This window comes from Mustela nigripes, chromosome 9 (assembly GCF_022355385.1).
Source record: "Mustela nigripes isolate SB6536 chromosome 9, MUSNIG.SB6536, whole genome shotgun sequence".
Lineage (NCBI taxonomy): Eukaryota > Metazoa > Chordata > Mammalia > Carnivora > Mustelidae > Mustela > Mustela nigripes.
Genome location: NC_081565.1, coordinates 793,188 through 816,823, shown reverse-complemented (window position 1 = coordinate 816,823; position 23,636 = coordinate 793,188). Strand labels below are relative to the sequence as shown.

The window sequence follows — 23,636 nt, the reverse complement described above, 5'->3', positions numbered from 1 at the left end:
TGACCAGGTGGTCCAGAGAAAAGATCTACCAACACAGGATGTGTGGGAGTGCGTCTCACTTCACACTTATTTCAAGAGACAAAGTAGGACAAGCCTGGGTTCGGGGCTGCAGTGGGCAGGTGTGCGGAGTGAGGGTGTGAGCTCGCGTTGCTCGGGCTGCCGTTGGCTGGCAAAACTGTCCAGACGGCTCAGCCCCCTGGGAATCAGCCCGTAAGTGTCCCTGTAAATGCACTTGGAACATATAAACAGATCCAAGCGGGGTGCCTGGGTGGCTCAGCGGGTTAAGCCTCTGCCTTCGGCTCAGGTCATGATCCCAGAGTCCTGGGATTGAGTCCTGCGTCAGGCTCTCTGCTCCGCGGGGACCCTGCTTCCTCCTCTCTCTCTCTGCCTGCCTCTCTGCCTACCTGTGATCTCTGTCAAATAAATAAAATCTTTTAAAAAAATAAAATTAAATAAACAGATCCATGCCGTCCCTGGGTGGCAAGCCCCCCGCCCATCGGTGGGAGAGTCCTGGTAGGGCCACAGGGGAGGACAGAGGAAGGGAGCCTCTCTGCTCTCAGGCTGGGTGGCGTGGCGGCTGAATTGTGGCCCCGGCCTTCACGGTGGCAGTCCTAGCCCCCAGCACCTCAGAATGTGATGTTAGGGCACACAGCCTTTACAGGAGTCTTCATGTTGGAATGAGGTCGTCAGGAGGGGCCCTACCCCAATCAGACTGTGTCCTTGTAAAAGGGAGGTTTGGGCGCAGACACACATGGTGTTGGGGGGGCGCTGCCGTGTGAGGGCGGAGGCAGAGATTAGGGCGGCAGACAAAGCCAGGAAACCACCGGCAGCTGGGGGAGCGTGGTCCAGACCCTCGCCCACAGCCTCAGAGGGAATCAGACCTGCCCACACCTTGATCGGGCGCCTCGGGCCACCAGACGATGAGGGAACATGCTCCTGCCGTTTTATAGGCCCAGTGTGGTTAAGTCACAGCCGCTGTAGCCCAAGACCAGCGACAGAGCAAGCCGAGCCCGCTGTCAGTACATGCCCGTCGGGGTCTGCTCCCAGCCTTCTGCGAAAAGCCAAGAGGATGTCCTCAGGCACGTTTGGATTTCCTCCTGTGACTTCACAGCCATGTTTGGTTTTTTTTTTTTTTTAAGATTTTATTTATTTATTTGACAGAGAGAGAGCACAAGTAGACAGAGAGACAGGCAGAGAGAGAGAGAGGAAAGCAGGCTCTCCACTCAGCAGAGAGCCCGATGCGGGACTCGATCCCAGAACCCTGAGATCATGACCTGAGCCGAAGGCAGCGGCTTAACCCACTGAGCCACCCAGGCGCCCCCACAGCCATGTTTTTAAGTCAATGAGACCAGAAGCTCATAGTCACCAACCTTCACTGACCCAGAAGCTACACCTGGGCCCTGAGCAAACCTCCCTGCCACCCCGAAGCCCTGCATCCACGGAGCAGCCCCCGGAGGGCCCACGGGTCTGGGGTGTGCTTCTCACGCCCTTCCCTTCCTTGCGGCCCCGCAGGCCCCGGAGCTGCCGGCCCGGGCCTCATGCACGCAGCGGCAACGCTCTTCTCCTGAGGCCCCTGGCTGCCAGCTCTTCCCAGCAATGTTTCAGCCATCTGTTCCGAAAGGAGACACAGACCTGCAGGGGGACGGACGGGGAGGGGGCCCTGGGACGGCAGTGGGGTCCTGGTGGGAGTGTGCACAGGCGTTTCCTGGCTCTGCCCCTGAGAGAGCCAAGGGAGCCCACCCGGAGTGCAGCCGGGAGTCCCAAATACCATTCCGCCCGGGGGAACCAGGGCTCCTTGGAAAACAGCCGAATCCAGATGTGGGGCAGGGAGACACAGCGCAGACCCGGACATTGTAACAAAGTCTCCAAATTAAATGTCCTGGGCAGGTCAAAAGGACACAGAAGCCACCATGGAGGGGTTCCCACTGGCTGAATCCGGGTAGTTTGTGTGTAAAAATGACAGCAACAGAATTAGACTCTTACATGAGGTTAAAACAGTAAATATTAAGTGTATTTTCCCACAATAAAAAATCTTCATGGGGTTCTTGGGGGGCTGAGTCAGTGAAGCCTCTGCCTTCGGCTCAGGTCATGATCCTGGGGTCCTGGGATGGAGCCCCGTGTCGAGCTCCCTGCTCCTTAGGGAGTCTGCTTCTCCCTCTCCCTCTGCCCCTTACTCGTGCTCTAACACAAACAAATAAATAAAATCCTAAAAGAAAAATCTTTAAGATGACAGCAATGAATGGCATGTTGATTTTTTTAAAAACTGGTAAATCCACAGTGATATATTTCTTCTTTTTTTTTTTTAAAGATTTTATTTATTTATTTCACAGACAGAGATCACAAGTAGGCAGAAGCAGGCAGAGAGAGAAGGGGAAGCAGGCTCCCTGCTGAGCAGAGAGCCCGATGCGGGACTCGATCCCAGGACCCTGAGATCATGACCTGAGCCGAAGGCAGAGGCTTAACCCACTGAGCCGCCCAGGCGCCCCGGCACAGTGATATATTTCTAAAAGGGGAGATGTTTGAAGAAAATGTCAGCTAATAAGCACGGAAAGGATGAAATAATCAGAAAACTACCCTTTGGGGGTACCTGCGTGCTCAGTGGGCTAAGCTTCTGGCTCTGGGTTTCCGCTCGGGTGCTCAGGTCATGATCTCAGGGTGGTGGAATCAAGTCCCACTTAGGGCTCCGCGCTCAGCGGGGAGATCGCCTAGAAATTCTCTCCCTCTGCCCCTCCCCCCACTCACTCTCTCTCAAAAGAAATAAATCTTTTTTTTTTAGATTTTATTTATTTATTTGACAGACAGAGATCACAAGCAGGCAGAGAGGCAGGCAGAGAGAGAGAGGAGGAACAGGTTTCCTGCTGAGCAGAGAGCCGGATGCAGGGCTCGATCCCAGGACCCTGGAATCATGATCTGAGCTGAAAGCAGAGGCTTTAACCCACTGAGCCACCCAGGCGCCCCTCAAATAAATCAATCTTAAAACAAAACGAAACAAAACAAAAACAAGAAAGAAAAAACGGAAATTGCCAGTACCACCCACCCCAACCAGGGTGAAAGGGTTTTGAGAAACGTGACCCTCATCCTCCTGGGAAGTCTGGTGTCCCTTCCAGTCCCCTGGAAGGGGTCTCTTCTGGGACACTGACCATGGCCAAGCTCGAGGAACACAGATTCTGGGGCCCTTCCTTGTGGCTGGTCTCCAGGCTCCACTGGTGCCGGGCCCGAGCCCCCTACCCCCACCCTGTTCCTAGGAGCCTCCACGCTGCCCCCAACCTTCGCACATGTTCCCTCCTGGACTCCGTCCTGGACTCCCAGCCTAGAGGTCACCTCCCGCAAGCCCCCCGTCCCAGATGAGACTGACACAGCCCAGCAACGCTGCCCGCCTGTGGGCCCTAAGTGGGCCCTGGGCTCCAGGGCAGGGAGAAGGCGGCACGGAGAGCACAGCCGCCCAGTCGGCAACAAGGCACAAAGAGGCCCACTCAGGACCTGGCTCCCGGCGGGGGGTGTCGGCTGTTTGGGTGGGCAGGGGAGGGAGGCAGGAATAGCCCCTGCCTCCTAAGTCTCCCGGTTCCAGCTGCTGTTCAGAGGGAGGCGGGCCCCCGGTCCTCCTCCAGGCTGACCTAGCCACCTTCCCGTTACCCTGGCCTCAGTGCTTGGGGACATGGCATCGGTGCCTGTGAGGCACACACCATAAGCTTGCGTCAGGGGGGGCCCATCTTCACCCCAACACCCCGCTCCACACGTGCAGGCCTGCATGGGCTTTTTTGTTTATTTATTTTAAAACAAACGTCTGTGCGTTATGTACAGGTCCGGCTCCCGGGTGGGTGGGTGGGCGGGGGGCCAAGCCGGGTAGGGGAGCGGCGGCAGCTGGAGGGGACGGGCAGGGATCCGGCCCCGTCGGCCAGGCCAGTGGGGCCAGCTGCTCCATGCCCGTGGCCCGGCCTGCCGCCCGAGTCGTGCCTCCCTGGCCCACGCCCACGGCTTCCCTCGGGTGGGGGCTGCCGTGCAGGACAGCAAGAGAAGGAAGCCTCTTCCTAAAGCAAATAAATAAGGGTCTGGGGACAGGACCAACCCAGTTCCGGCCTCAGCCCCAGACCAGCCCATCAGTCCTGGGGTCAGAGCAAAGCCCATTCAGGACATCAGGCCTGGCCAGCAGAGTCTGCTGGTACCCGGTGGCCTGTGACACCCCAGGGGCCTGAGGGGTGGCGGGCAGAGCTGGACAGGGGCAGAGACTAGGGGCCGGCCCGACCCCAAGGCTTTAAGGCAGAGCAGGGTGAGGGTGTGCGTAGCCCAGGGCCAGGCCGACCTTTGGCACAATCAGGGGAGGGCAGCGCAGTGGCCTCAGGCAGGGCTGAGGACAGGTGAGGGGCTGGAGGGGGCAGGAAGCCCTTGGTCCTGGACCTCCCGTTCCAGGGCCTTGTGGGCGGGCACTGGGGGCATGGGTGGGGCCTCGGCCACCGCCTGACTTCTGTCCCCACAGCATGTCCTTGAGCCAGCACCTGGCGGTCAGCAGAGTGTGTCTGTGTTGAAGGAGAGCTGGGCCTAGTGGACAGAGAGCAGGCAGGCCGGGCCTGGGGAGGCATCCACAAACCCCCGCACTGCTCCCCCCACCCCGGGCCTGGGACAGGGAACCCCTCCTCTGTCTCCCTGGAATCCTCTGTGGTCTCTGTCCGCTGAGTCTGGTGGCTGCCCCGTTTCCCGCTCTCTCCCGGCCCTGGCTCTGCTCCCTGCTACCCTGCTCTGCCTGTCCCTGAAATCCTGCAGGTTCCCAGGCAGCCCCGGGGTCTGCGGTGAGTCTGTACCTGCCTGTGCCGGGGTCTCCTGTGTCCGCCCCTAGCCCTCAGTCTCAGACAGCTCCCTCTGTGCCCTGGAGCTCAGGACCCCAAACGTCCTCAGGTGACTCCTCCCTCACACCACTCCTCAGGCCGAGCCCGAGCCCTCCTGCCACGTGGCTCACCCGCTCCTCCTCGAAGCTGATGAGGCCCTCGTCCTCCGTGTCCAGGTCCTCGGGCTCATCGGCCACCAAGGCCCTTAACTCCGTGGGGGCGGGCCGCGGCCGGAAGAGGCTGAGCAGCCGGCCCAGGGGCGACCGCAGGGCCGAGGGCGGCTCAGTCTCCTGCTGCTCCAGGTTGTCACTCTGCTTCTTGGCAAAGTTCACGAACACCTGGCGGGCAGGACGGTGGTGAGCCAGCCGCCGGCCCTGGCGCCGCCGCCCCACCCCCGCACTCACATTGTCCAGCGTGGTCTGGCTCACGGAGTAGTCCTCGATGCCCAGGACGCCCACCACCTGCTCCATCTTGCTGAACACCTGAGCCAGCGAGATGTGCTCGGACTGGAGCTGGTACTGCACCTTCGTGTGGTGACGCTCCTGGGGGGACGCGGGGTCAGAGGCCGCTCGCCAGGCCCCCGAACCCCACCCCTGGGACCCCGCCCACCTTGAGCACCGCCTCTGGAAAGTTCCGGTTGAAGAACCGCACCACATCCTTCACGTTCTGGCTACTCTTGGTCCTCACGGTGATCATGTAGCCGTCTCCAAACCTGCGGGACAGGCCTGTGGCCCCGGGCGCCCGGCCCCGCGCAGCCGCCCGCCCCCCTCCCCGCCGCCACGGGTCGCGTCCCCGCCGCCCCGCCACACACTACACGGCCCGCCACCCCCAGGCTGGCGCCGCGGGCTCGGCTCACCTGTTCTTCAGGTGCTGGATGCTGCCCAGACAGCGCAGGCGCCCGTTCACCATGATGGCCAGACGCGTGCACAGCGCCTCGCACTCCTCCATGCTGCGGGCAGAGGCACAGGCTGGCCGGCGGCGCGGCACAGGGGGCGGGGCAGGGGGCGGGGCGGCAAGGGCGGGGACACACCTGTGCGACGTCAGCACCACTGAGCGCCCCGTCTTGATGAGGTCCAGAATGAGGTTCCAGAGGAAGCGCCGGGCCTTGGGGTCCATGCCTGTGGTGGGCTCGTCCTGGGGGGCCGCCAGGCTCAGCCACTGCGGCCGGCCGCGCGCGCTGCCCCCCACCCCGGCTCACCAGCGGGCTGCGGGCGTGCCGACCCCCGCCCCGGCTCACCAGGAAGATGAAGGCGGGGTACCCGATGAGGGCGATGGCCGTGGACAGCTTGCGCTTGTTGCCGCCGCTGTAGGTGCCCGCGGGCTTGTCCGCGTACTTGCTCAGCTCCAGCTTCTCCAGGGCCCACTTCACCACCTGCGGGCGAGAACCCACATCAGGGCCCGCCCCTCCCGTCGGCCCCTCCCCTGCGCGCGCGCCCCTCACCCGCGCCTCGTCCTTCCAGGGGATGCCGCGGAGCCGCGTGTACAGCTGCAGGTGCTCCCGGGCCGTGAGCTCGTCGAACAGGGCGTCGAACTGCGGGCAGTACCCCAGACTCTGCTGCACCTGGAGCAGCTCCTTGAGCACGCTGGGGACACCGAGCCGTCAGCGCCGGCGGCCGCAGCCACCCCCCCACGCCCCCCATGCGCGCGCCCGCCTGCACCTGTGCCCGTTGACAAAGGCCTCGCCCCCCGTTGTGCTCTCGTCACCCGTCAGCATCTTGAAGGTGCTGGTCTTGCCGGCGCCGTTCACGCCCAGGAGGCCAAAGCACTCGCCAGGACGCACGCCCAGGCACAGGCGATCCACGGCCAGGATGCGGCCGGTCTTCCGCGACTTGTACACCTGGCGCAGGGAGCGGTGGACCGGCTCAGAATGGGACCAACCTGGCGGACCGCACCCCACCTGGGCCCCGCCCCTGCCCGGAAACACGCCCCCACCGAGGCTCCACCCCCACCTTGGCTCCGCCCTCTCTCAGCCCCAGGGCCCACCTTGGTCAGGTTCTCGATCTTGACCATGTCATTGTCAGCATCCCCCCGCAGCACTCGCTGTCGCTCGCTAGCCACGTCCACATCGTCCTCCACGGGTTTGGTGGACACTGGCATACGCCTGCAGGGACACCGTGAGCAGTGCCATCGCCCAGTGCTCCCCAACTTGCTAGGCCCCGTCTCCCGGCACTTCCCCACTCACTGTGGCTGCCGCAGGAAGTTGTACTGGCACATGATGGTGAGGAAGAAGCCGACGAAGCCTTCGACCGTCATGGCCACCAGCCCCCTGGTGACAATGTCCCACTCGAACGGGGACTTCATCTTGTCAAACTGGCCTGTGGGGCAGCTGGCTCAGGGCATGTGCCTGGGGGCTCCACCCACGCCTGCAAGTGCCCATCTCGGGGCCAGGCGGCACCGGCTGGCAGCCCGCCCACCGCCGACCACTCACCGATCTTGGCGTAGTATTCGTTAATGTACTCGTTGTAGGCCATCTCCATGAGCCCGTGGCCCAGGTTGTAGTTGGGGAAGATGAGGAAGCAGCTCTTCAGGTAACTATTGACCACCTTCAAGTCCTGGAGAGTCACAGGGGGTCACAGGCACAGCCTAGGCCCTGCCACCCGCTGTGGCCCTCTCCCCGCCCCATGGTCGGCTGTGCCCTGCCATCCCCCCACCCCCTGTGCCCCCCGCTCGGCTGTGCTCCCCCTCCGCTGCGCCACCTTGTCATGCTCAAAGAGCTGCAGCAGGAAGGTGGCCACCGTGGCCGTGATGCCAATGAAGAGGTTGATGACAATGAGAAACACGTAGGCTGAGCTGGGGACCTCGAACCAGAAGGAGGCCGGGTACATGATGGGGGTGATCGACCACCTGTGGGGGGGGCGGGTGCAGGTGGTCAAACCAGATGGTCCGCCCCCGCCCCCAGTCCCATGACCTCACCTGCTCCCCCTTACCCATAGAGCAGGAAGAGAGAGAGCACGGCAGGGAAGTTGGTAGGTGACGTGTAGGCCGGCAAGTCAAACACGAACAGGATGATGACGCAGCAGGTGGCCGGGACCAGGTAGTTAAGCTACCAGAGCAAGAGTGGCAGGTGAGGGGTCCAGGGCGGGGGGAGGGGCTCCAGGGGAGGGGGAGGGGCTCCAGGGCAGGTGAGGGGTCCAGGGTGGGGGGAGGGGTCCAGGGCAGGGGGAGGGGCTCCAGGGCAGGGCTGGGGGTCTGGGGCCAGAAGTGGTAGGCCTAGCAGGAGGCAGGGTCATGGGATAGCAGGGGTCTAGGGGTGACGGGAACCCCCTTGGCCACGCGGGGAGGGGCACACCATGTCCCACACGTAGTTGGCGAGCCAGTAGATGACGGGGTTACAGCCGCTGACGAACTGCAGGTGCTTGGCCTTGGTGGACTTCTCGGCCACCAGAAAGACCACAAAGCTGGCTGGGACGAAGGACATGGCCACGATGATGAAGATGGCGATGACCACATCCGTGCCCTGCAGCCTGGGGGCAAGGCGGCCATCAGCCCCGGCCTGGCACCCCGTCCCGCTGCTGCACCCCCGCCCCCCGTCCCATACACACAGGTAATCCAGGGAGAGGCTGGCGCTCGTCTTGTTCATGGGGTGGTTGGTGACAGTGATGCCTATGGCATAGGGGAAGGCAGCCTCAGGGACCTGCTCCATCCCGCCCCGCGCCCCCCAGCAGCTCCTGCTCCGCCCTGCTCCGGCCCACCCGCCCTGGCCGGCCCGCCCCGCAGGCTCACCGTAGGCCGCGGGGTTGCCCTTGCTCTTGGGCAGGTTGGCCCGCAGGATAGCGTTATTGAGGCTGTTGAGGTAGGTGGGCATGCTGTGGTAACCCTTGTTGTTGTAGAAAACCTGGAGGGACCCAGAAGTGCCCTAAGAGCGCTGTGGGCTCCCGCCCACCTCGCGCTGGAGCTGGACGCCGCAGGGCCCGGGGCCGCGCGGCTCACCTGGGCTGCCCGGCGCACTGCGATCTTCCGCACCATGACTGGGGCCCCGGCACCGAACGACGCCGGGATGGACTTCTGCACGTTGCCAAAGGTGATGGCCCCGTACCTGGGCAGGCAGGCCGAGGGGCAGTGAGGCCCGACACGCAGTGGGTGGGCCTCCCCCTTGCCCACAACCGGCTGGCGGCCCCCACCCTGCTCACCGGTGCAGCCGGAAGCGGTCGGAGGTGAAGAGCAGGTACTCGGAGACATTGTGGCCGGTGACGTCGGTCAGGATGTCTCCGGTGACCACCCGCATCTGGGGAGGATGCCCACCCACACCACCGGGGCAGGAGAAGCCAGTGCCCTGTGCAGAACAGGTGCAGCGGACAGGCTCCCGCACCAGGCGTGGCAAGGAGGGTGCCGAGTCTGTGGGTGCAGCGGCCGCGTCAGCTCAGGCCTGTGCCGCACCCCGCCCCCCAGCCCCCCCGCAGCCTGGGAGGACCCATACCTGGCCCAGAGGTGGGGGTCAGCGAAGCATTCCAGGCCTGCAGCGGGTCCTCCTCTGGGGACACAGGGGAGTCAGGTGGAGCGGGGGAGGGCGGGGGAGGCACGAAGTTGGACAGCGGCAGCCCCTGTGAGAAGGACTCCAGGCACATGCTGTCAAAGAACGCGGCGGCCAGCAGGCGGGACTCGCCACTGCTCAGGTTGAGCACGGGCCCCAGGGAGCCGTTGGCCGGAGACTTGAGCACACAGGTGGCGCCCACTCCTGACGGCAGCCGGAACGTGCTCACGAGCTGCTGGGGGCTGGCGTCCGGCGACAGTCGCAACCTAGGGGAACCCGCGGCGTGAGTCTGGGTGGGGAGACACCTACCCCACTCCGCGCCCTCAGCCAGCCCTTGCCCGCCCCAGCTGCCCGGTGGGGGGGCCTCACCGGTCCTCCTGGCGCTCCTCGTTGGCGTAGGGGATGAAGTTGCCTCGGGGTTGGGTGTAGTTGTGGTACTGGGAGGGTGACAGGACCAGCGGGGGCAGGTCGCCTGGAGGGGCGCACGGGCAAGCCTCAGCACGCTCCGACTGCCTACCAGCGGCCCCCGGGCCTAGGTTTCTCCTTCCCAAAACCCTTAGTGTCCCAGCTTGGGGTCTGGATCCCAAGGAGGCATGAGTCCCAGACAAAGCCCACAGAGCACCTGCGGGGTCGGATGTAGGGCCCAGTTCCAGCGCGGGCGCTCAGGAGTGGGGAAGAATCACAGTCCCACTAGAGAGGGACGCTGGCCCCCGAGTCCCCCTGCCTGGCCCAGCAGCCCTACCGATCTCAGGGACGGAGAGGGCCACGGTCATGGCCACGCAGACGAAGAAGGCAGGGAGCAGGATCTGGGAAGACAGCGCCTTGGAGTTGCGGCGGGCACAGTGGAAGCGCTTCACCAGCAGCCCGTGGAACTGGCGCACCTTCAGCCACCAGCCCTCCAGCTTGCGGCTGCCCTGGCAGGCCTGCGTGAGGGCCTCCGCCTCCGCTCCTGCATGGGGAGCAGGGGCTGAGCGGGCGGCCCCCAGCAACCCCCCAGGGGCCCCGCCCGCCCCACCTAGCCGCCCCCCACCTTGCAGGCTGACGTTGTCAGTGTCCTGTAGGTTGTCAAGGAGCGGGCGGTCGTCGCCACAGACGTCCGCGTAGGGGGCTCCCTCATCGCCGCGGGCAGAGTCCACGGGGGACGCGGACCGTAGGGATACTTGGGACTGCGCCAGCTCCGCGCACCGGGCCGGGCCGCCAGCGCGCGCCTCCCCCAGCGAGGCCGGACCCTCTGCCCCGGGGAGAGCGTCTTTCCTGGACTCTTTCATGTCTGCCGCCGCAGAGGGGCCAGGGCGGGGAGAAGTGGGGCTCAGTCCCCATGCTCGCCCACCTGCCCCGGGGAGCCCGCAGTCCCACGGCTGCCTCCCTGCCCGGGCTCCTCAGCCCCAGCCAGCCCGGCAGAGACTGGTGGCAGCTCGTTCCCACCCAGGGCCCTTGGACCCCAGAGCCAGGGGAAGAGTGAACCTCCCGGGCCCAGGGTCAGGCCCCCGGGGTGGGGGTGTGTGTGCAGGACTGAGGGGCCGCTCTGGGACTGCTCACCAGCCTCGCTGTTCTCCAGAGACTGGTCCTCCTCCGACACCTTGAGGAACACCTCCTCCAGTGTGGTGTCCATCAGCCCAAAGCTGCTCAGGTGCAGCGCGTCCAGACTCTGCTCCAGGTGCTGCAAGGGGCTGCGTGTGACCCGGCGCGGTCCGGGACCCGGCGGGGGTGGCCCCGGTCCCAAGCCCACTGCACACAGCTGGAAGGGGCCCTGCCCCTGAGCCCACGGCACCCCACAGCTCAAAGGGACCCCGGCCCTGAGCCCGCTGCAGCCCACACCTGGAAGGGACCCCGGCCCTGAGCCCGCTGCAGCCCACACCTGGAAGAGACGCTCGAAGGCCCCCTTCTTGGCGGCCTCGCTAGGCAGGATGTAGGAGAGCTCTGTGCTCGTGTCGGAGACCAGGAGACAGGAGGCCACGTGCTTGCGGATAAACTGGGAGACCTGGGGCTCCGAGCAGCTGCTCAGCTGGGTCCGGCCGGGGGGGCTGGCTGGGAGTCCTGGCTCTAGGAAGAGAAGGAATACAGAGGAGCCGCACTCAGGGGCTGGTGGAGGATGATTCTCTACGGGGGCGCAGCCAGGTCAAGAGCGGACGTGAGAAGGAGCCCCAGGCCCGACCGGGCATGCTACGCTCGTCAGGGCAACGGCAGAGGCCCAGCCCTGAAGCTCACAGGGCTGGGAGAAGGGGTGCTGGGGTGGGCGGGGCCCCAAGCCGGCTCAGGCCGCGTCTGCACAGACCTTGGGGGTCCCCGGCCTCAGCAGGCCGCTTGACCAGAGTGAGGCGGTAGCCATCCCCGTAGGCGCCCTTGAGGAAGAGCGGGGAGCCACAGCACTTGAGCTTCCCGTGGGAGATGATGGCAATGCGGTCCCCGAGCAGGTCGGCCTCATCCATGTGGTGGGTGGACAGCAGGATGGTGCGGCCTGGGGGAGCCCAGGGTCAGGGTCAGGGCGCCGGGGTGGGCAGGGCCAGGTGGGGGCCGCCCACGGCCGCCCCGCGCCCTGCTCACCCGGCTTGTACTTGAGAATGAGGTCCCAGATGGCTCGGCGTGCATAAGGGTCCACGCCTGCAGTGGGCTCGTCCAGGATGATGGCGCGCGAGCCGCCCACGAAGGCAATGGCCACGGAGAGTTTGCGCTTCATGCCGCCCGACAACGTCTGTACCAGCGAGTGCCGCTTATTGGACAACTCCAGGTCCTCGATCATCCTGAGGCCGGGACAGGGTTGGGGTGGGCATGTGGGCCTGGACCCTGGGGGCCGGGATGCTGGGGTCCCCGCAGGCCTGGGCCCCTCCCTGCCCCCACCCACTTGTCCATCTCCTTGCGGATCTCCTCCTGTGCCATGCTCTTGAGCCTCGAGTAGAACCAGAGGTGCTCCTCCACCGTGAGCCGGTCGAAGAGCACGTTGTGCTGTGGACACATGCCCAGGTTCTTGCGGATCTCGTCCATCTCCGTGCGGATGTCGTGCCCATAGATGGTGGCCGACCCCGAGGTCGGCGGGAACAAGCCAGTGAGGATGGACCTGGGCGGGCAGGCAGGGTCAGGACCCCCACCTCCTGCAGGGGACCCACCCGGATGCCCACCTGGTAAGGGCTCCGCCCCGACGCTTACATGGTAGTCGTCTTGCCGGCCCCGTTGTGGCCCAGGAAGGACACCACCTGGTTCTCGTAGAGGTTCAAGCTCAGCCTGTTAAGAGCCAGCTTCTTGTCGTTCTTGTAGACCTTGGTGAGCTTGTCCACGCAGACCACCAGTGGCAGGTGGGTGGGCTCCTCCTCCATGCCCCGCATCTCCTCTGCACCAGGGCAGGGGGTCAGCTCAGGCTGCCCAGGGCCCCCAAAACCCCGGAGCGCCCCAGCCACCACCCCGGCACCCGCCTCACCCAAGCGCCGGGTCTCCATAGCACAGGCCTGGTCCTCCTCCATGACACTGAGCCGGGGGGCGCGCGCCCAGGGCCAGCTCCACTCCCAGGCCTCCGCGCGCCCACTGCCCAGCCAGTAGGACTTCTGCAGCGGGAAGTACCAGGGCCGGGGCAGCCCGTACATGCCTGGGGGTGCAGGGAGTGGAAGAGGGGCTGATCCGGGGCCTGGGGTGACTGTCTCCCCCGGGGAGCCACACACGCTCTCCTTCTCCACAACAAAGAGGTGGCGGGTACCTGGGTGCACAGCCTCGATGTACCACGTGAGCACGCCGTAGACAGCGGCGTCCACCATTAGCATGGTGACAGCCAGGAGCAGGTTGAAGTCGTCGCCTTCCACGGGCGACTGGCTGAACGTGTGCCACTGGATGCCCACGCCCGCCACCTCGTACAGCGCAAAGTACTTGGAGCCCAGGCCGAAGGCTGTTGTGGACATCAGGGACTGAGGGGGTGGGGCAGGGGGTGGTCAGCGAGGGCAGGAGGCCAGACCCCACCCCACCCCCGCCCAGCTGTGACCCTCACCGCAATGCACTTCTCAAAGGCAGTAATCTTGTCATGGGCCACCTCCTCGCGGATGGCCACATACATATAGGGCACGTAGCTCAGGAAGTAGATGATGCCGCCACAAGCCGAGGCCAGCTTGGCCTTGGAGTACAGCACGGACACCAGGAAGCTAGGGCAGGGCAGACCACCGGCCATCAGCCACACACAACCCTTCGCGCAGGGCCCCGAGCCCTCCCAGCACGTCCCTCCCAGGGTACAGAGCCGCTCCGAGAGGGGTGTGTCTGGATTCCTGGGTGAGTGCGAGGGGTCCTCTGCCAGGGCCCCAGCACGGCTCCCTCCTGGCCTGCAGCCAGCCACTCGGAGCTCACCAGAACATGATGGTGGCCACGGCATAGACGGCCAGGAAGAGCCAGATGATGAACACGTGGCTGTGCATGAGCACTTGGCCGTACTTGAGGATGGCCGTGAGAGCCGTCACGGAGATGGAGAGCTGCACGAAGCCGGTGATGAACCAGGCCACCCAGTGCACCGCGTTGTTCAGGCCCATGGTCTTCATCACCTGCGGGCAGGTGGGCAGCGGGCTGGGGCAGGAGGCCTCGGCCCACGGGACCGGACGCCAGGAAGGACTAACCTGCCTCTGCCCCTCCGTCCCCTCCACCTCTGTCCCCCACCCCCGCCCCTCCGTCCCCCCCACAGCTCCCCACCTCCTTCAGCCGGTGCTCCTTCTCTGCTACAATGTGCTGGATGGTCATGGCCACCGAGTAGACCCAGGAAATCACCATGCAGAGTGGCATCATGTGCTCGATGACAAACAGGAAGCTGGGGTGGGGCAGGGGCGTGAGGGAGGGGCTCAGCCTGAGCAGGGGGGGGCCGGGGCAACCTCCCCCCACACTCACTCGTCTCGCGTGTAGCAGGGGTAGGGAAACATCTGCACATAGTTGCCGGGTTCCACCACGTCGTGCCCCACGAAGGTGTTGATGATGGCGCGCTCCATCATGTCTGCGGGCAGAAGGGGTCAGCCGTGGGGCGGGCAGCCGCTGGGCCCTCCCCGTCACCTTGGCCCCAGGAGCGGGCCTCACCCTGGATCCAGACGAAGCCGTATAGGAAGTAGAAGCGGCCGCCGGTGTTGGGACCCGGCCGCCAGTAGGCCCGGCGGATCTCATTGGTTTTCTCGGTGAAGCTGGAGTTTTGGCGGATCTTGTAGTGCACGTGGGGCGGCAGGGAACCGTCCTTGCGGGTCTGGAAGATCACGCCTGGGGGCAGGAGGAGCAGGTGGAGGGATAGAGCCCCGCTGGCTGGGGGGGCGGGGACAGAGAGGGGGCGGGTCCTGGCTAGAGCACAGCCAGGATTGGCTTAAGGGAGTGAGGGGCGGGGCCAGGGAGGAGGTGGGGCCAGGGCTGGGGAGCCAGCAGGTGTGGGTTGGAGGGCCCCCACTCTCCCAGCCCGCAGGGAGGGGGCGGGGTGTGGAGGGGGCAGGGCTGGGGGGTGGGGGGCGGGGCCAGGGAGGAGGTGGGGCCAAGGTGGGGTGAAACTGGAGAAAGGAACCCGGCACAGGGGGCAAGTACAGTGGGAGAGAGACTGGGGTGGGGGCTGGAGCGGCGAGAGGCAGGAGAGCAGGCTCAGGGGGACCAGCTCACTGGCGAACACGGTGACATTGTCCTGGTAGGCCTGGTTGAGGGTATAGTTGACGATGCTCTCCTCGTCGGGAAAACCCTTGAAGATGTCCACACTCACCTGGGGGGTGGGGGGTGCGGTGTTGGAGCTGGCCCTGGGCGCCAGCCCAGCGGAGCCCGCGCGGCTCGCCCACCCCACCTTGGACATGAACTGGACCCAGCCACAGGCCGCGTTGTCAATGGTGTCCAGCTGCTGCAGGAGCGCCGAGCCATTGGGCAGCGAGAAGTTGTCCTGACGCAGGGCGGGCGGCAGCTCCTCCAGGGACAGGTTCAGGGCCTCAGGGTGCAGCCGCAGCTCTGCCACATACTGGGGTGGGGAAGGACTGGCTCAGGGGGTGGCCCGGGACACCGAGGGGCCCCGCCCCCGCCCGGCGCCCCCAGCACCTCCTGCAGCCAGCGAAGGTGCCGCTGCAGCCTGCCCTGCTCCAGGAAGCTGCGGATCTCCGCGGAGATGTTGAGCCACACTTGGGCGTAGTGGGTCACGTTGCCTACAAAGGCAAAGGTCTCGTTGGCCTGCAGAGGGTGAGGGCATGGGTCACGGGGCTCACAGGAAAAGCCCAGCGAGCAGGGCTCCTGCACTCCTTTGTCTCCTCCCAGGCCAGTCGTTTGCCCACAGCCACCACTACTCTGGCCAGACTTGCACCCCACCCGGGGGCTGGAAACCCGCCCCTCCCACCTTCCTGAGGCCACCCAGGGTGCTGGCGAGGCCCTGCCCCCAGGCAGCCGGACTTCCAGCTTTCCCAGTTCACCCGCTGGGCCCTTCTCCGCGTGTCCCTTGAACAGCCCTGACACCGGCCCTCCTCACCCCCACACTCGTCCTAGAAGCCCCTCCACGGGCTCCCCCCTTCCTGGGTCACTTCCAGCCCAAGTTTCTACTTCTCTCCAACAGGATTTCTCCTCTGAAATGGGCCCTGGCAGACCACCCAGCTGCCCCACCCAAATCTGGCCCACCGGCGGCTGCCCTGGGAGGTCTCTGCAAGTGGCCCTACTCTATCCAACCAGCACTGCCCGCCCTGGCCATTCCCGGCCAGGCCAGAACCCAGTACCTCACTAGCCAGCTCAGGGCACCCCCACAGCAGCCCCACCATACCCCTGCATCTTGAACGCGCCGCGCACCGCCCCCAGTCCTCCAGTCCCTGTCCCCCAGCCAAGTCAGAGCTCAAGCTCTGCAGCCCCTCCCAGGACAGTTCTGCAGACCGCAGTCTGCACAGGGGTCCCTGAGGCCCCCGGCCCAGCTCCTTCAGCTTCTGCCCCAGAAGGAGACAGAAGGCCCAACGTGCCAGACTCCCGAACCTTGAGGATGACGCGGTCCGCCTCGGAGCCCGCTGGCGCATATAGGATCTTGGGATTGCTGGTCATAAGGTGCACGAGGAGCCCCAAGTTCCGCTGCTCCTTGCTCGTGAAGCCCAGAGAGCTCATGTTGCCCTGCCGCAGCGCCTCCGGCTCGATGGTGCTAGCGCCGGGGGAGGGGGGCGTGGAGCGTCAGGGGCAGGTGGGGGGCGGTGTCGTGTCGGCAGAGGGAGGGGCAGCCGGGGGCTGGGGGCGGGGCTTCCAGAGGGGGAGGGGCAGAACCTCAGGGTGGGAGCCGTTCATCGGTTCATCCGGAGGGGCAGGGAGTGGGGCCGGGATCCCGAGTGGGAGGCGGGTGTGCGGGTGTGCGGGCTCAGAGCCTAGCCTCAGAGCTAGGCCCCGCCCCATCTGCTTTCCCCCCCTGCTGCCCACCTACCGGTTGTTGCCACACAGGATGGGCTGCAGTCCGGCCCAGAGCTGCACGAAGGCGGAGCACTGACCCTGCAGCGCGTCTGAGGAGGAGGGGGCTGCGGCGGCCCGGGCGCCCTCCTCCGCGGAGGAGTTGGAGCTTGTGCCTCCTGCAGCCCCGGTGCCGTTGGCTGTCCTTCCAGGGCCGGTGGCTGGGGGCCCTGGGGCACGGCGGGCGCAGGCGCCCTGGGGCAGCAGCAGAGCCAGGGCCGAGAGGACGTCCACATCCTGCAGAACTTTCTGGGCGTCCAGCAGGTCCTCCAGCAGCGCCTGCAGCCGCTGCGTGGGTGCTGGCTGCTGCTGGGGAGCCGAGGTGTTGGGGGAGTCCAGGCCCAGCTGATGGGAAAGGAGGAAGGTGAGCAGACGCAGGCCCAGGAGGGAACAAGGCCCGGGCTGGTGCGAAGGTGGGAGGTCGGGTGGAGGCACCGGACACAGACCGGGAGGAGAGAGGCTGAGGGACAGTCTGCCTCCTGGGGGGTGGCAGGGAGCACTGGCTAGGGGCTGGGAAACTGACTGGGGGAGGACATGGGGCGTGGCTCACTAGGGGTGCATGGGACACCCAACCACAGGCACACACCCTGGCAGCCGTGGGCCCAAGGAGCCCCAACACCTCCTCCAGCCAGGGCCATGGGCCTGGGGGCCAGCAGGCAGGCAGGCCCTCACCTGCTGGGCAATCTTGGCCACATCCAGCTGGTTGTGGAGCTCAGCAGCCAGCCTAGAAAAGCGCTGGGCACGGGCGGCAGCCTGCCCACTGCAGACAGCGTCCCGGTAGCTCTGCAGCGCGGTCTGCTGACCCTGGGGCACGGTGAGGACCCGGCCCAGCTCCCCGGAGCTCGGCGCACACGTCAGTTGCTCCAGGAGAGCGGGGGCCAACAGCAGCTCCTGGGGGCAGGGCGCAGGGGGACAGCCAGGAAGGAACCTCAACCAAGAGGAAGCCAAGGCCCTAGCCCAAGACGGCCTCGGGTCTCCCCCTGCCTCCCACCCTGGCCCGCGCCAGGTCTGAGATAGCCCAGGTGCCTGTGATGGGCGGCGGGTGGGGACAGTGGACACACATCACTCTCCTGCTTTCCGCCCCCATGCTAGCCACAGACTCCCAGGGAACGACCTCATCCCCAGAGGAAGCTCGCAATTATCGAGGGGCCCCTTTCTTCACCCTCTCAGGCGGAAACCCCCACCCAGAGGCTGGCGGTGTGTTCTCATCCCACTAACAGGTCCTCTTACCTCCATCCGGAATAGGGGATTGCTACCCAGGCGGCTCCAGGGCTCCCGACCCCTGGGGAGTCCTGACCCCACATCCAGGGCAGGGGAAGGGCCAAAAAGCAGGTGATAGACCTGGAGGGGGAGGGGTGCGGCTCAGGCCAGGGGGTCCCAGAGCTGCAGATCCCCTCTCCTTGCTCTCCTATAAGCGGGGGTGGGGGGGGCAGACAAGACCCGTGCTCCCTGCAGATGCTCGCCCCCACCCCCTCACCTCCGGCAGGTCCACCCGGGCAGCCAGGAGTGCCTGGGCTGTGCTATTAGGGAGCGACAGATTCTGCATCAGGAAACGCCAGAGCTCCCGTGGGTCCCTGGCCACCGAGCCCAGAGAGAAGGACGGCGCTGGACAGGCAGAAGGACAGTGCTGAGGGCAAGCTGGGCCTGGGGTAAAGGAACCCGGAACAGACGCAGAGCCCAGGTGCCCGCACCAGATCTGGCCACGGGGAGGGCAGCTCAGTGGGCTCCGCCAGAGCTCCTTTGCCCCAGGAACCCAGAACGACGGCCCAGATGGACGCCCCGACGCCGGCCAGAGGACAGGAGAGGCCCAGCTGGGATCTGAGCGCAGCTGACACGGCGGCCGGGGCCCCGAGCCCCCCAGCAGAGGCACAGCCTGAGCTGCCCCGGGCGTACCTGTAGGTCTGTCCAGGTGGCTCTCCCAGGGGTCTGGGCCAGAGCGGAGGGCCTCCAGGTGCTGGCGCAGGGCCTCGAGCTCCGAGCCCAAGCTGGGCCGCGCCGGGTCAAACAGGTTGCTTTCCTCCACCACACGGTTGAGGCTCTCCAGCAGCTGAGTGACCCTGCACCGCCATCGGAGGTCACCCACTGGCCTCTGTGGGGGGCAGGGGCGGGGGGCACTCACGTGGAGTTGGCCTACTGCAGGGGCGGGGGCGGGGGCACTCACGTGGAGTTGGCGTACTGCAGGAACCCAAACTCGTCTCGCTGGCCGTCTGGGCACAGAGACTGCATGACAGGCAGGAGGCCCGCGGAGGTGAGCGGCGCCGCGGTGTAGAAAGCTGCGGGGGGCGGGGGCGGGGCAGGTGAGAGGGCCCAGGGGCGAGAGGCCGGACAGGAGAGGGCCAGGGAAGGAGTCAAAGGGGAGGGGATGAAGGCCGAATAGAGAAAGTTAGAGAAAGTCCGGGAGGAAAAGCAGCTTCAGACAGCAGAGGGCCAAGAGTTCCGGTGCAGGTGACCCCAGCAGGTCAGAGGTCCAAGGGTGTCCGGCCATCCCTTCCCCATAACTCCCAGGGTGTCCCTCTTCCCTCAGCCACCCAAGGCCAAAATGCCTGATACCTTCCCTAAGAATTCAGGTGTGGCACTGCCCACAGGGCCCAGGGGAGCACGTGGGGCCCCCACTGGGCAGTGACCTCTGACCTCTCTGGCCAGTTGGTTAGCAGGGAGAACTCAGGAGCCCATGGGGGTTTGAGGGGAGAGCAGCCAGGTGACCCAGCCCCAGCCCTGCCAGGCAGGGCCAGGCGACGCCACAGAGCGATGGACACCCCCACCCCCAGAAGCTTGACCGGGAGCCACCAGGGTCCAGGTCTCCTTCGGCCCCCCCCGGCCCCCCGCCCCCCCGCCCCCCGTGTGCCAGCTGCCCCCGACCGGGGGCAAGGGGTTTGCCAGGACCCGGCCAGGCCAGGAAAGGCTGTTAATGCAAGCGGGGGGCAGGGCGCGCTCAGGCCGCACCAGGAGGGCCGCTCGCTCACTTACAGACTGCATGCAGGCCCAGGAGGAGGACAAGAGACCATGCGGGGGAGGGGCAAAACAGAACAGAGGAGAACAGTGAGGAACGGCCGCGGCCCTGTCCTCCAGCCCGGCCAGGAGGCACGGCCAGGGGCCACACAGGGGAGCAGGCGCACGGACCGCACCAGGACAGCGCGGGAGCTGGGACACGTGTGGGGTCGCGTGCACCCAGGACACCACGTGGGACACAGTGAGAACTGCCTGCCCCACCCTGCCCGCCCCCCTGTGCCCCGGGCCCCCCGCCACTCCCCCCACCCCGCCACCCCTCCCCCCCGCCCTGGGACACTCACCTTCTTTCACAGAGATGGTCGGTTTCTTCTGCCGAAGCCCCAGCAGGATGAAGAACAGAACCAGAGGAATGAAGATCTCAAAGGCCAAGACCCACTGGAAAGGGCGGGCTGAGTCAGGCCACCTGCCCGGAGCCCACACCACCGGCCCGGGGCTGGACAGGACAGACCCAAGCCCTCCTCTGCCCAGATCCGGTGTCTTCCTGGCAGGCAGGGCCAGCCCCGCCCAGCCCGGACCCCACACCACCCCACACAGCGACCACAAGAGGTCAACCCAGGCCCTTCAGGGCCAACAGAGTTTGCCTCCCCTTTCTTCAAGGCCCTTTTCAATGGGTGAGGGCATGAGTGTTATCTGTCCTCTTGCACACCCAAGCTCTGGTGCCGTGGGGATTCGCCAGCAGGGACAAGCCAGTCTGCTTGTGGTCCACTAGGACCCGTGAATCTGCCCAGCTCAGCTTCTCCTTCCCCACCTTCTCCTAGCTAGGATCTTGGAGGTGGTCTTGGGTGCCAGCCACAGCTCCCACACTCCCGCAGGGCCAGCCCGCCTCACTGTGACAGCGCCATCACACCCCCCAAGACAAGGCCCGGATAACCGGAGGCATGGCTCCGGCCCAGGCCTCTGAGCCTCCAGGAAAACCTGCGCAGAAGTCTGACACCCCTAAGTTCCTTCTTCTGGCCTGGCCCCTCTCCCTCACCCCACGTGGCTCCGATGGGCTCAACAGCCCTGCCTGTGCTCCCCAGAACTCTACTCTCGGGACTGCTCCTGGCACCCCCAGCTGGGCACCAAGGAGAGCCCTGGCGGAGCCTGCTGGGGTGGAAAGGAACGCCAGAGGCCCCCAGCCCCCGGGCTTCCCTGTGTCTTGCCTGGAAAACGGAAGGACTTCTCACTGTCTGTGACCCTGTCCCCTCTTCTAGCTCAGGGGGGGAAGGTGGAAAGAGGACCTTGGGCCACTGCTCTGTGGGGGGCCTGAGCCCCGCTCAGCCCCAAGATGCATCCTGACCCTCACCCACCAGCGCTTCTCAGAGGACCAGGTTTCCTTCATCCTCGCCCCCACCCCGGTGGCATGCCGTCTGGCCCGGGGCCCGGGCTGCGCGGTTGTTTACCCGCTCGGACAATAGTGCCCTGTGGTCTGGAACACCCCACTGTGGTCCGCACCCCACGCCCGCCCCAGTCTGTGCCAGCCTCCACCCCCTCCCCGAGCCAGAAGCCAGGCCAGGGCTAGCCAAGGAGGCAACATGGGTACGCGCAGGGCTGGGGACAGGCACCCGTGCCACACACACGGACACAGAGCCAGGGTGGCTGCATGCATCACAGGTGGCCAGGGTCACGGACAAGGTAGCAGCCCCACCCACACCCGCCCTACCACTGGGCACCTCCACCGTGTAACTGCAGCAACAGGCCAGGGCTACCTCCTCGTTGCTATAGCAACGGCCGCAGGAGCTGCTGGGAGGAGGGAGGCCTGCTGGGCAGGCGGGCGGGCGGGCAGCCAGAGGGGCATCTGGTTACAGGCGGGCACAGGTTCAGCCTCACCTGGGAGCCCCACAAGAGCACGCCACCAGGCCCACAAGGGAGTCAACCCCCAGTCCCTTGAGATGAGCCGGGGGCCCCCATGCTGTTCCCGGGCCTAGGTGGCCCCCTGGGCCTGAGCCACCTCCAGCTGTGTCAAGAGGAGAACGGAGGGGAGCTGAAGACGGAACGGCCTGACTCTGCCCAGTGGTGAGGCCACGGCAGCCCCGGCCAAGAGCGGACAGGCGACGCTCCCAGACAGAGAAGCCTCGGGACAGAGGCCCTTGGTTCCTACCCTTCAAACCAAGCTTTCCAGGGATGCCCCCACCCTCCAGAGAAGCCCACAGCATAAAGAGCAAAGCTCTGCTCGCTGAGCCTGCAGGTCTGACCCTGAAGCCCCAGACCCTCCCCAGAAAGTGGGGGGGCCACCAGGAGTGGGCCAGATACCTGGCCCACCCAGGCGCCCCGCACAAGCCCAGCAAGGCCTTAGCCCCCCGGAAGAAAAATTTCTGATTTGCTGTGGCCTCAGGCCAAGGACCTCCATGTGGCCTGACCAGCCCCTGGTAGTGCTCCTGGACAGGGGCAGAAGATTCTAGGGAAGGCGTGACCTAGCAAGTGGGGGCCACTCCTGGCTGGAGGGCCGTGGACACCTCCCACCTGCTTGCCAGTCCCCCACAGGCCACTGCTCCCTTCCCTGAGCCTTGAGATGCCCAGTGGCTACAGGGGCCATCATTCCAGCCTCTGCCTCCAGCCCTTGGGGTGCCCTTACTGCCAAGAACCCTGGGGCTAATGCATGCCCACATCCCGCTCCCCGTTCTCCTCTGAGCCCTGCCCTGCTGTCCCCAGTAACCCAAAATCTGAAGCAGGGACAGGCTGCAGACCTGATCCATGGGATCCAGGGCCGGCCAGCCCCAGGCACGTGGGCAGGGAGTGTACTCAGCCCTGGTTCCCCGCCAGGCTCAGGTGCCCAAGGGACCCTGCCAGGCCGTGCTGATGATGGCCACCCTGCCCTGTCTGTGGTCCCGGGGTTCGTACTATGCACTTCAAAGCCCTTCTCAAGGAGGGTCCCTGGTGGGAGCTCATCAGCCCCAGGAGACTCTAAGTCAGGGGGAGAGGGTGAGGATGAGAGGCTGCTTTGTCCTCAAGCCCCCCACTCCGGACCCCAGCCTGCCCTGGGCTCCTTGTGGAAAATCCCCAGGGCCCATTCAAAAATCCGAGCGGCCCGGGCCTCTCTGGTGCCTGTGCACCAGAGGAGGGGCCCCTGCCTTTCGAAGGGCAGGGGTGCTGAGTGAGGGCCAGCATGATGGCATCCCTACGGCCTGAGGCTGGCGGCTCACCAGGACTTCTGTCCCTGACAGCTGCTGCGTCCTGTGCGCTCAGGACCCTGGCTGCCCCAGACACAGCGCTGGCGGCTGGGGTGCTTGGGGGTCCCAGCTCCAATCAGCAGGACCAGGCCCCCAGAGGGGGCTGGGGTTGGGGAGATGGGAGTGTGGATCAGCCTCAGGGAGGGCTGCCCCAGAGGACAAAAGGGTGCAGGGATGCAGACTGGCCGGTGCTGGCACAGCAAGGACACTCCTGTTAGTGAGAGAGCAGGAGCAAGGGCCAGTGGACTTGGGGGGAGGGCGGGGGGGGGGGGTCTGTCCAAGGGCAGGGAGGTGGAGGTGCAGGAGGGAAAGGGCCGGGGCCCTGCAGGGGCTCCAGAGGAAGCTGGGCCCAGAAACCAAGGACCTTCTGGGCTGGACAGAGTCTCCCAGGCCAGCCCTCCGTCCCGGGAACGAGGGCCCCCCGCGACCCCAGCGTCCTGGGGCCGCTCGCCCCGAAGAGCGCACCGCGCGGGGCGCCCATCCCGTGACTCAGCCGCGCACCGCGAATGTCAGCGGCCGCGGGCGGCGGGCCGGGCACCGCCGAGTCCCCTTCCCGGAGGCCGGAGCCCGCAAGGGCGCGCGGGGTCCCGGCGGGGACGGGGGGCTGGGGCCCGCCGCCCCCGGGGGCCCTCCCGGGGTCTGCGCGCGCCCCGCCCGGCCGCACGTGCGCGCGGAAAGCGCGCCGCCGGCCCCCCGTGCGCGCGCCCTCCGGCTCGGGGCAGGCCCGGAGGCGCGCGGGGCGGCTCACCGGGCTCCGGCGCTTCAGCGTCACGTTCTTCCAGAGCAGCAGCTGCAGCTGGTGCAGGAAGCCCA

At 66.0% G+C, this 23,636-nt stretch overlaps 1 protein-coding gene across 1 annotated transcript; it reads right to left on the bottom strand.

Moving 5' to 3' along the window:
* Positions 1–3,749: 3,749 nt before the first annotated feature.
* Positions 3,750–20,049, bottom strand: ABCA2 (ATP binding cassette subfamily A member 2). Its single transcript, XM_059410254.1, has 46 exons — positions 19,956–20,049; positions 18,827–18,938; positions 18,559–18,722; positions 18,143–18,270; positions 17,896–18,006; positions 17,338–17,556; positions 16,643–17,010; positions 16,210–16,369; positions 15,301–15,429; positions 15,056–15,223; positions 14,881–14,977; positions 14,323–14,496; positions 14,140–14,242; positions 13,948–14,062; positions 13,612–13,802; positions 13,262–13,412; positions 12,977–13,181; positions 12,704–12,868; positions 12,436–12,616; positions 12,134–12,346; positions 11,836–12,032; positions 11,150–11,334; positions 10,831–10,951; positions 10,322–10,561; positions 10,034–10,240; positions 9,661–9,763; positions 9,238–9,557; positions 8,951–9,155; positions 8,751–8,856; positions 8,544–8,655; positions 8,363–8,423; positions 8,110–8,284; positions 7,748–7,863; positions 7,517–7,664; positions 7,249–7,372; positions 7,003–7,135; positions 6,804–6,921; positions 6,479–6,657; positions 6,262–6,403; positions 6,058–6,192; positions 5,851–5,954; positions 5,677–5,769; positions 5,430–5,532; positions 5,225–5,362; positions 4,952–5,158; positions 3,750–4,536 (listed from the first exon to the last, which is right to left on the bottom strand). The coding sequence occupies exons 2-46, from the start codon at positions 18,889–18,891 to the stop codon at positions 4,501–4,503; spliced, it is 6,915 nt and encodes a 2,304-aa protein (XP_059266237.1). The 5' UTR covers positions 18,892–18,938; positions 19,956–20,049; the 3' UTR covers positions 3,750–4,500.
* Positions 20,050–23,636: the final 3,587 nt, after the last annotated feature.